We start from the raw sequence: 12602 nt of genomic DNA on the forward strand, positions 1-12602 counted from the left end.
TGGCGGACGCTGGGGAGTCTCCCCGAGCCCCCGGGCTCCTGGGCTGGGGAAGGGGAGTAAGCTGCGACCCTCGGCCTGTCCTGGCTGTCCCTTGGGCGGAGTCAGGAGGGGGCCCTGTCCGGAGGGGCCAGGAGGCGGTCCGGCAGCCTGGAACCTGCGCCAGGACGTGCCCGGGACGTGCCCGGCTCTGTGGTCAGCGGAGATGCGGGTAAAAATAGCATCAGTTCTGAAGCGGAGAGGCCCCCTGGCACCGGCCAAGAAACGATCAGCTGTTGCTTGGGTGTCCATTTGCGGCCGCTTCTGGTTTCTGCCATCCTGAGATTTAGCCAACCAGGTTTCCCTTTCCACTTTGGAGCTTGGATATTGAGTAGTCCGCGTTATAAAACTGTCTTCTGTCCAGTTAAAGTCATCATTTAAGAATGTTTTGTCAAGGATTTCCTGATCTGCATTGCAAACTTGCAACTTAGAATAGTTTTAAACATTGGCCTCTCCCAAACAAGCTGGACATACATATATTATATACTTACATGTATTTGCACGCACGTATGAATAGCAGTGGTTACTAGGGTGATTTATAATAATAAAAATAATTTTTTATTTTACGACTCTCCTTTAATTGTTACCCTTTTTAAATATAAGATACCAACATTCTGTTTCCAGAAAATCTTTCTTTAGAGATCTGTTAGATCAATATCACTATCAGAGTGTTTCTAAGGGACCTAACAGACAACATGAAATCAGCCTTCAAGCAGCTTGAAGTCAAACTGACAAATAGATGAACAATTCGCTAAAAGACAGTAGGCAAGATATAAGTAATAACATACAAAATGAAACAGAAATGAATGAATGACAGGTGACAAATCTTGGAATTGCTCCTTTCTTTCTTCATTCATCAGATTACTCTTTTTCATCTACATCACCTATTGCTTTTCTCACGTTTCTTTCTACCCTTACACAAAATGGGACTATGTGATCATTCCTCAAGCCCCACTTCAGAGTTATGTTTTATATCTCAAGCCCTGAACTTCAATGATTTTTCCACAGGCCTCTCAAAAATGTTCAAAAGTAGATTGCATCATGTTCACTTTTAAAAGAGCTACTGTCATCCATTCATCTGGTTACCCAGCCAGAAACTTTGGAGCAGGGCCAGCCTAGGAGAGAGAGCTCAACAGGGACCCATACTTGGTTCTAGTATCTCCTGTCCCAGGTTTGACACTTGTACAAAGAGTTTTGTTTATTCTGGACTCTACAAATTATGTAGCTAGTCCCAGTTGGGAGTCATCCTGGGTCCCTCTATGTCACACTTATATCCAATCAATCTCCAGTTCCTGTCTGTTCTACCTCGAAAGCTCTCTGATCTTCTCTTTCATGTCCAATGTCAAGTTTAGGTTAGCCTTCATTTGGATTATTAGGGAAACCTGATAATCTCTGTGCTCATCAATTCCAGTCATCCCTTTTGTGATTTGATGTGCTGTACTGCAAGTCTAACATCACTAACTTCTCTTAAATCTTCAGTCATGCCCCATCACCTTGAGAATAATGTCAAGAATAATGCCCATTATTCTTGATATGGACCTGGTAGTTGACATGGACTTTACAAAGTACTTTTCTCCATTCATTCATTTACTGATCCCTAACCACATCTTTCACCTCACCCCCTACCCCATCTTCTTCACCATCCAGCTAAAGTTACTGAAAGAAGTTTGCCCAGAGATAACTTGTACTTGAAGTTTCTATGCCATTACCTCTGACTGGAATGTGCTTCTCTGTCCTTTCACCTGACTACAGTCCTTCAAAATTCAACTGGAACTTCAGCTTTTCTTAGAAACCATCATAGATGCTCCTGCTCCCTGTGTGGAATTGTATTCCCCTCCTGTACCTCTTCTGGATTGTATATTTTACTCTATGTGTCACTTGCCATGTTGAGCTGCAGTTGCCAGTGACCTTGTCTATCTACCCCACCCTCCACCCCTGCCCTGAACTCCAAGAGAGTTCATTGAGGTGAGATCTTAAGGTGCTCATCTAGGTAGTCTGGAGCATCTAACACATAGTAACTCTTCAATTAATGTTAAATGCATCAACTAGAACATTATAATGTTCATGAATTGTCAAAGAAGAGCAAAGAATGCATCCGGTAGAAATAGATTTTGCCCTGTCTCTAATGTGGTCTGTGTTCAGAACTCAGGCCGAAACTTTTAAGTTGTACATCTATCAGCATTGTCTTAAGTCCATATTGCGTCTGTGCAAATGAGAAGAAAGCTCACCTCCCTAAGGCATTTTACTGCCTTCAGACAAAAAAACTGCACAGTTTATTTTTCACAATAAACTGATGTGGTTTCATAGTTTTAATTCATCTCAAGGCTGAGCACTCTCACATCTGTCTCTCTGGTCATGACCCCCCTAACTTCTGGTCCCCAATTTCCAGTTCCGTCATGTGAATGGTTATTTGTCATTCAGATTGACGCCAGCATCAGTAGAATCTCCTCTCTCCTTTGTTCCCTATATTGAACTGGACATTTTTTAACCTGACTACAAGTTCATCAACTCTTCTGAACCCATCCTTTGCCATCCCACTTAGTTTAGGCTCTCATTTCCTCCCACTTCCACGACCACCTCTTCTCAACAGTCTGGTAGGTATTTCTTGTTTTATCTTTCCTGCAAACACCGATACATTCAGTACCCTGAAACAGGTCACTCCTATCTAGGTAACTCCATTGAATTCTAACTGAACAGACACAGAGATCAATAGAGACCAGCGTCTGAGTCCTGCAGGTTTCCTACGGCCCGGGGTACTTTTCCAACTTCACTCTCCCTGCTTCGCCAGATCTGACCCTCCTCCCGGCCTTAACTGGCCAGTCCACTCGGCACACTCCTTCCCATTGAGCGCCTCAGCTTGCATTGTCTACACCGCTGATTTTGACACCTGAACTTTTTTATATTAACTATGTCAGTCTTTCGAAATTTTTATCATATGAGAAAATATACGTAGGGAAATAAGTCATTAATAAAAACAAGATTACCCACAGTGAGATGTGTGTGTCAACTCTTTCCCCAAGGGGAATGTATGCTGCCGTGAATATAGAAACAATGAAAATAGTAAAATGAAAAAAGAGTAAAAATTTATCACCAGATGGTCATGCTGAAGTTTCCCTCTACCACACCTCTAAGCACAGTAATGCCCTTACTGAGTGCTTGAAATGCAGCATGACTTGGAGTTTATTAGTGGAAAAAGTATCACTGGCCAATTCAACTTTCTTTATGAATTTGTGGCTAACACATCGAAAGAGGATAAAACTGCTCCATCCTGCTGTATTTTGTTGTTAACAGAGTTCCAACGGGCCTGTAAAGAAGTCTATGCGAGAAAAGGCTGTGGAGAGGAGGAATGTTAATAAAGAGCATAATAGTAACTTCAAAGCGGGATATATTCCCATTGATGAAGATCGTCTCCATAAAACAGGACTGAGAGGGAGAAAGGGCAATTTAGCCATCTGTGTGATTATCCTCTTATTTATTCTGGCTGTCATCAATTTAATTGTGAGTATCTAATACAGAATATTCTCTTCTTAATTATCCTGGGGAGTTTTTTTCATCTATTTTTTTAGTGAAATCGTGGACTTTGTTTCTATAATTACTTCCGGAACTCTCACTCTGCTTTTCTACACTAAAAACCTCATGCTGATATTGTCAAATGTTCATTTTATTTCGAAAAAAAGTTCATGGATCTTTTTCTTCAAAAGACAATTTTTGTGTGGGTGAAAACAACTCAGTAACTTTTGTCAAGGTGATTTTTTTGCCTTCATCCTTCCTAAAAAAGTAATCAGTTCGTCCTCACCTTTTCCAAAGATACTTGCATTTTTAAAGATGACTTTAGAGCTAACATTATACCTGAGGATTGAAGCTGAAACTCCCCGGCACTTGTGTGGCTAGACGCCCTCAGAGGGACTGCTGGCTGGCGAGTGTGAGGCAGATCAGGAATAGGGACTGCAGCCTGATAGCTAAAAAACAGCAAGTGTGCATATCATTTAGGAGCGCAGAGATAAATTCTAGGTGAAATAGCTAGAATTGTTGAAAGTGGCAGGCCCTAGGGACTGAGAAGGGTTGAGGGTAAAAGAAATGAGACTTTTTTTATTATAGATCTTTCAGCACCCTTGGCTTTCAGCTGTTTGCATGTAAACCTTGAGAAAGACAGTGTTGGTTTTGTTTATAAATGCAATGCTACTTATTTGTTATATTCAGCTTACTGGTGGTGCTCTTTAGGAAATTTAATCCTTTGGCATTATTTTCAGTGTCCATCCAGTTACAGGAAGTATATGTCACCGGTTAGCACTGCACTCATTTTCTTTTTCAGATAACGCTTGTCATCTGGGCTGTGATTCGCATTGGCCCAAATGGTTGCGACAGCATGGAGTTTCACGAAAGTGGTCTGCTTCGATTTAAGCAAGTATCTGACATGGGAATCATACATCCTCTCTATAAGAGCACAGTAGGTGGGAGACGAAATGAAAATCTGGTCATCACTGGCAACAACCAGCCTGTGAGTAACCACATCCACTGAGGGATGTTAGGAAAAAATCCTTATAAAATCTAGAATTGGTTGTTCGAAATAGCTGTTGACCTTTAGAGAAAATTCATAAATATTTTCACTAATACTATTGGTCTTGCACAGTATCAATATTAAGTCTTTTCTTAGTATTCTAGATTTCATTCTCTGGTAGAACTGCTGTGATAAGAATACAATCACTTACTTTTTCTCATACTGAGAAACCATTTAAAAACTCCTTTCCAGGTTACAATACCCACCACTCTCTCAGAATGTAGAAGAGAATACGTCAGTCTTATTAGTTGTACCCATGCCAGTGGCTGCCATGATGAGTTGGCAACAGAATAAGACCTGCAGAGGGTATTGTCACTCCCGGCTGCTGGAGTTAGGCATTGAGCCCTGGGCCCTGTGGCCAGGCCCTGTGCCTGTGTGGAGGGATAGAAGTGTAAACATACAAGCACTCATTTTAAAACTCTCCTCTCAAGTGAGTGGGGTGGGGAAACAGATGCAGTTAAAAGTCTTTTCTTTTTTGTGTGAATTTTGCCTGCAGTATTCTTTGGAAACTTATTCATAATCAAGTGTTTTTCTGAAGATTGTTTTTCAGCAAGGAACAACAAAGCTCAGTGTAGAAAAGAACAAAACTTCTATTACAAGTGACATTGGAATGCAGTTTTTTGACCCAAGGACTCAAAATATCTTGTTCAGCACAGACTATGAAACTCATGAGTTTCATTTGCCAAATAGAGTGAAAAGTTTGAATGTTCAGAAAGCATCTACTGAAAGGGTATGATTTATTTTCTCTGTCTTATTAATGGAACAGAATTATGTTTAAAGTTGTAAATTATATATATAAAGTTACGATGTCTAAAGTTACAAAGGTTGTAACAACTATATAATAGAATGAAAACACTTGCCACTCACAGTTTATGATGGCAGCTCCTATTTCTTAATCTCTGCTAATAATTTGCACTTCAATTTAGAAACTTTTTTCACTACTTTGTAAAAATATTTTCAGATTACCAGCAATGCTACTAGTGACCTAAATATAAAAGTTGATGGGCGTGCTATCGTGCGTGGAAATGAAGGCGTATTCATTATGGGCAAAACCATTGAATTTCACATGGGCGGTAATATGGAGTTAAAGGCAGTAAGTACTTTTAAGACTTTTTAAAGAATTATGATATTCCTTGAGTACATAATGCAGATGCATTTATGGAATAGTATACAATTATTTGAAATACTAATGTAGTTGTGTATCTTTTGGCTTAGCAAGATGTTTAAAATGGATTGTGAAGTGCAAGGAAGTTATAAAACAATTTGTGAGAGATCTCTTATTCCTCAGAACATACATATTTTTTATTTGTTTTAGCTTCCCTTGAGAAATTATATGGCATTTATTAGAAATGACTTTTGATGCTCTTTTTGGGTGTCTTTTAATTTCAGTGTTTAAGTCAGACTGAATTTCCTGTCTCTTCAACCTACTTGGTGGTCAGTCAGTGTGAATCCATGGAATGCAGATACATTTTCATGTTAGCTTCGCTCTGGCCAAAAACTTCTTTAGTTTTGGGGGGTTCTCCCTCCAGTGAGGTACAGTTGGCTGATGACATTATATTAGTTTTAGTTTCAGGTATGCAACATGATAACTGGATATATGTATACACTGAGAAACGATCATCACGATCTGGCAACATACAGAGTTAGAATTTTTTTCTTGTGATAAGAACTTTGAAGATTTACTCCACTAGCAACTTTACAAAGTACAATGTCAATTATAGCCACTGGGCTGTAGTTCCGTGTGGAAGATTGTATGTTTTATCCCCTGCTCACCATTTTGGTCAAAGCATATTTCTTCAGAATGGCTTTGCGCCCCTCTGTATGCTACTTAACTAAAGCCAACAAAATTTGTCTTACTAAGCGTTAAGTGACAAAAGTGAACAGAAGCCTACTAAGGAACTATAACTCTTCCCCTTTTTAAAAAAATTAATCTTGCAAGTACTTGCTTTACTTTCATTAACAGCTTCACCCCCAAAACACATACTCTACTCTCTAAACAATAAACATGAATAGAAAATGTGATTCTTTCCAAATGTGATTCTTTAAGTTTGCAGTGCTGACTTTTGTACATACACTGCAGTAAGAAGCCAGTTCTTTAAATGAATAGTGCTGAAGAATCATCACACTGGGCTGTTTCTGCACTATAAATAAGTTCAAAGAGGCAAAAGATGTGACAGATTTGTATATAGCCACTAGTAATTTACCATCTTTTATTTATTCCACCTGAAAATTCTACCTACTGTTAATATAACAAATATTAAAATACTTTGAAAGATACTTATTCACATACATTTCTCCACAGTTAAAGAAGCCTGTGTTGAAAAGGTAATTCACTTTTTAATGAAGTTAATACCAGTTTTAAAATGTATAAGGTAACCATTAGAATATTTTCAATTAAATGGCTTTTAAGGGGCCTTCCTGTTGGTGCGGGGTTAAAGTCTCAACACTATCAAGCTATCCACAGGCACTGCTGCTCCAGTTCACTCCCCAGCCAATGAGGTCACCCCACCATGGCACAGCAGAGAGCTCCTGTCAGCCAGCTGCTCCCCTCAGCAGTGTATTTCTGCCAGTCAACCTGTTCTGCTCCCCACTCTGTCTCTGGCAAATCCTCTCACCTCCTGCACCTCTGGCTTGCACCCCAGTGTGCATAAATTAATAAATCTTAAAAAAAAAAAAAAAAAAGGCTTTTAAGAAATGACGTTAGCATTTTAAAGAAAATAAAATTAAATGACCACAAGATGGCAGCAGTGGAACAAAATTGAAAATTCATGTACTGATTCCATTTATTTCATAGTTAGCCATTTCCATTACTTCATAACTTTCCCCAATTGCTTTAAATTCCCACTGTAAGCCAGTATCTCTCACGTTTGGAACTCTTCATTGGCCTCTCCTCTGAACTAGGATTTGCATCCAACTGTTCTTCTTAACCCTCCCCACTTCAGCAGGTTAGGCACCTCAAGCTCAACAAGTTAAAAAATAATAGCAATCCTCCCTCCTTTCACAAAGCACACATTTCGTTCAGTGCTCAGACCTGTGGCTACCTGATGCTCATCAGTCCGCGGTCAGAGCTTTCGGATTCTCCCTTTAGAAGACGCACACGGTCAGCTGCTCGCGCCAGTCCACCACCACAGCTTCGGGCCTGCACCTAGGAGCAGTCTCCCGAAGTGTCTGCTGCTCTCAGCCCTCACCCCTGTGGGCCGCTGTGCTGTCTCCGCAACAGCCAGAGCGAGCCTTTTTAAAGTTCATGTCACTCCTGTCAGAACCTCAAAGTAGCTTCCCACAGAGCTCTGAATAAAATCCAGCCTACTTCTTGCCTTTTTTTTTTCTTCCACTCCTGCCCTACATGTCATTCCGTGACTCTCAACTTCCGCCACACCGGCCTCTGCTCTGACCTTTCTGGAACACCAGGGCATCTTCCTCTTCGGCTTTTGTATGTGTCATTTCTCTGCCTAGAGTGTCCTCCCGGTTGGCCATCTGGCTCACCCTGACACGTCATCCAGTTTCCTGTGGACTCTGGCCTCACCAGGGAGGCCAGAGTCCACAGTAGAACCTGGTAAAGTAGAACCTGATTACAGTGACTTTCTCTACTCTCTTTTTTCTCGGTGCATGTATCCCATCTGAGGCCCTATTGTTTTCCTATTCTTGTGTTTGCCTGCCCGTTAATGTCAGTGCTGTGAGAACTGGAACTTTACCTGTGTGTTTGCTGCCCCACACCTAGAATGGTATCTAACACATAGCAGATATTTCACCATCGTGTGCTGAAAAAGGGGGTTTTAAGGTCCTACAGTACAAAATTACTGACAATGAACCTGAAGCAAAGAACCTCCAGGCACTTCGATTTGAATGCCTACCCTTCTCAGTTACATGTTGACTTCATTTGTAGTGTTGCAAAAGATTGGAAATTAAAATTCATTCCCTCTAGGAGAAAAAGTCTCCCTACCCCTCCACACCGTTATCAGAAACTTATTAGTAGCTTTGTTAAACCCTCTTAAGAGCGAATTTGAAATGAAAATGATCTGAGACTCCCTCACATCAATGTTATTATGCACCTTGGACTTTTAATATTAATTTTAACTGAGAACTGAAATGTGTTACAAGGGCATTGATACACATAATGAATCATTATCAGGAGGTCACTAGTTGAATCTTGACCTTGGTTTTTACATTTTGTTGCTGCTGCTCTGGTCAACACCTGACTCTTCCTGTCTCCTTTTCTAGCTAGTATTCCAGTAACTTTTGTTTGTTAAATTTGTTCGGTTGCCCCTGGGGGTAAGTCATCTGTGCCATGGTTCCCTAACAGGAGAGCAGCATCATCCTCAACGGAACGGTGGTGGTCAGCACGACTCGCCTGCCCACTTCCTCCAGCGGAGACCAGTTTGGCAGCGAGGGCAACTGGGTGCGCTACAAGCTGTGTATGTGTGCCGATGGGACTCTCTTCAAAGTTCAAGTCACGGGCCAGAACATGGGCTGCCAAATTTCAGACAACCCCTGTGGAAACACTTACTAAACGAGCCCGAGGGTCACCAGCATACTCATATCTAACTTGGCTTTGTTTCTGAAGAGTGCCGCACAGCATGTTTTTACAGAGTTCGTTACAACTCATCATTATTTGATCTGCAGAGCATTATCATATAGTCTCCATATTTAAAAACTCTCAAGAGAGCCCAAATTCTGACAGATTTCTTTCATTCTGATATATATATATATATATATATATATATATATATATATATATTCAGTTGTGCTGAACTTCAAATTAAAGTTCTCTAAAATAATTATCAAAAACGAGTAAAACCAAAATGAATCTCTTTAAAGTGTTTCTAAAACACTGTTCCTTGTCCAAGGATAAAGGGCTGAAGCAATTATTTAGACTCTGAAAGCTTCTCGTAACTGAAGGGGAGAGTGCCACGTAAAGTGACTGTCAACAGATGAGACGACGCGCTCCGTCTTTTTTTCTTCTGAGAGACAGATTTTATTACATTGCCTTTCAGCCATATTCTTCATATTCTTGCAAATGAAGTCATTAAAGAAAATCACATGTGAAAGAAGAAAAAACTATTATTCCTTAGTTTGCACAAAGAAGAAAATAATGCAACATTTACTTGAAATAATGATAAATAGTAAGTGTTCATAACGTGGCAGAAATTGAAACAATCTCAGCTGTAACTTTTAGTGATCACAGCTGTCATTTATGGAGAATCTTACACACCCTAGGCGTTGTGTAGAGTTGCATGTCTAATGTCTTTTACTCTCACCACAACTTTGTGAGTGGACATTATTATCCCAGCTTACTCATGAGGATCGGAGAATTTAAGAGGGTTATCTAATGTCTCCTAGGACATCCAGAGTGGGGGTTGGGGCTCTGTGTGTCAAACCTAGATGTATCTGCTCAGAATATCACATTCTTGTCATTATCTGAACTGAAGTTGTAATTTTTTTAAACTCTAGATCCATGAACAAACACGAATTTAAATTTCTCTAAGCAGAGAAGTCGCAAATAATAAATACTTAGTTAAAAAAAATCTCGTATCTCAAAAATGACCTGTCACTGTCAAATTTTATGCTACGTTATGCTCATTCCAAAATATAAAGAGATCAGATTGCCCTGTGGATTACTCCTACTTTCCCAGCCAGTTGGATGGGCACTACGGGTGTCTGGGAAGTGACACTGGCCAGGGAGCGTACATGGCCCCCCACAAGTGCAGATGGCCCCGGGAATGACCTAGGGCATTCATCCCAGTGGCCACACAGGTTTACTCCTTGGCAGGTGTCTCATGCCTTGGGAAGAACCGGTAGCAGTGGACTAAAGCATGCGCATGCAGGGAATGATACAGGTAATTCTTAAGGAAGAGAATTGATCTTGGCTCCCAGCATCACCATCATCCCAGTGTAATGATTTATAATTTTCATGCGAGATGATTTTTAATGTATTTGTTCTTTGACTTGAGTTCTGGCACTTGCAGACACGAAAGATCAAGAACAGGGATCTCAAAGTGTCCGTTGTAAAGCACAGCAGAGCTGAATCACAAGCCCCACACTGCATCCTCAGGACAGTATTCTACGGAGTCACTTCGAACAGTGTGGATAAGCAAATCAATACGATAACAATTTGCACTCGCAAATCAATATGATAACAATTTGCACTCTATATTGTTACAGTTTTCTCTGAGAGAAAACGACCCTCAAAGCTGAGAGACTGCAAATACTCTTCAAGTATGCTACCATAGCGATTGACTTACTACCTTATACTGAGAGTTTTTACATAAAAAGAGAGGTGGATTTATGACCTTGTGAGTTTTGTTACTTGTAGTGATATTTAGCACCCGTTTGAATATATTCAGGATCATTTAATGGAATTTTCATTCCATTAATTAGCATATTTTTTTCATTTTACATCACTTGTCTATTCAGATTTTGAGAGTTTAAATATTTTTACAAAAGTCACAGGATACTTTGCAAAGTATTATTTATTGAATGGAATCCATGAAATAATCTATTTTTACTTCTCTGACACATACTTGTTGTGGTACATCTCCGTTAAGTGCGTTAGACATGAGATGTTTGTATAAAGCTCTTGTTAAATGAACAGGAAAAGCTCCTGCTTTTCCACTCAAAGGTAGACCTGGGAAATTCACTGGAAAGGAGAACAAGAACAAAGCATCCATGTTACCTGCAACGTATTTTGCATATCAGTAAAACTTCAACTTCTCATCTCCCCACAGGTGGTATTTTTTTAATTAACTGAATGTTACCTTTTTCTGTCTGCTGTTGTTCCTTCCTGCCTTGAGCATGGATGGAACCAGCAGCAGGCAAAGGGAGGTCGATAACGGACAGGACCTAGAAAGGGGAGGGTGGCTGCTTGTTTAAGTGACCACAGCACTTACAGGTCCATTGCAATGACGTGAAACAAAAGCAACATATTAGAGGCCATCTACTGGGCAGGAAGGAAGAATGCACACACACACACACCCAAAGAGCGAATGCCCACATACAGCCTGCCTCTTTATAAAGATACTTAGGTGTGTTCTGTTTGTATTATCAAAAACAAAACTAACTGTGATGATTGGCTCATGAAAGGTAGAAGTTCGACCTAGTTTTGAAGGGGTTTGTTTTTAAAGGATGAGAATGCTCTGGTGCTAAACTTGACAAAAAAGAAGAGACCACTGAAATGCTGATACATCTTAAAAGTGTTGAACAAGCAGAGATTACAAATTCTGCCATATAAAAATGAACCTATACATATGTTTCGGATTGCTAACTTGAGTTTCAGTTCATTCAGTTTGTAATCACTATTAATGACCTCTGTTTGTAATAAAGGTTCTGTCAGCTGTTTCCCGTTAATTTGTTAATGATTGAAGTAATACAAGCTTGATGGATTGAAATATAGCTGGAGAATGGCACACCATCATTTATGTAAACTCGCTGAAATCCTAGTTTGAAAGTTAGAATTTGTGCTGTTCCAGCTTGGAGAGTCCTATTTTCTGTGCATTTCACAAGGTGTCTTTCACAGTTGTCCCCGTGTCCCAGGGAAATGTGCACGCTGTTACCAAAGTGAAAGGGCAGAGTGCAGAGCTGAAAGGGTGACAGTTTGCACAGAGCAGGCTCCCGGAGCCGACAGACAGGTGGAGCCTCAAAGGCTCCACTTTAAAGTCCCGGTCTTACTGGATCCAGATGGAGAACTACTGAAAACTACTTACCATCCTAAGGTATGCCTTCGAAACAGTGTTATGGCATTCGTATATGTCTTATAAAAAGTAGCCTCTTCTGCTCACTTTGCCTTGTCTAATTATTCACTTCTTTCTCCATCGGCGCCTTTCACCTCTCTTTCCTGATGCATTTCCCCACCTCTCTCTCAGACACACACCCAGTATGTCTAACTGTTTCCTCATACTTCAGCTTGAACATACCCATAGAATGATTTATGTTTTACCTAATTGTTTCCAATCTCCTCAGAAAATTTTGCTGGCATTTCAGGGCCTTCTTACCTCAAACATACAAGTTCATGTGT

General features: G+C 40.3%; 1 protein-coding gene across 1 annotated transcript; it reads left to right on the forward strand.

Moving 5' to 3' along the window:
• Positions 1-3330: 3330 nt before the first annotated feature.
• SGCB (sarcoglycan, beta (43kDa dystrophin-associated glycoprotein)) lies at positions 3331-10977 on the forward strand. The gene is made up of 5 exons (XM_004681298.2): positions 3331-3534; positions 4349-4534; positions 5133-5324; positions 5556-5687; positions 8895-10977. The coding sequence occupies exons 1-5, from the start codon at positions 3355-3357 to the stop codon at positions 9099-9101; spliced, it is 897 nt and encodes a 298-aa protein (XP_004681355.1). The 5' UTR covers positions 3331-3354; the 3' UTR covers positions 9102-10977.
• Positions 10978-12602: the final 1625 nt, after the last annotated feature.

This window comes from Condylura cristata, unplaced genomic scaffold (assembly GCF_000260355.1).
Source record: "Condylura cristata isolate star-nosed mole 26May11 unplaced genomic scaffold, ConCri1.0 scaffold00012, whole genome shotgun sequence".
NCBI lineage: Eukaryota > Metazoa > Chordata > Mammalia > Eulipotyphla > Talpidae > Condylura > Condylura cristata.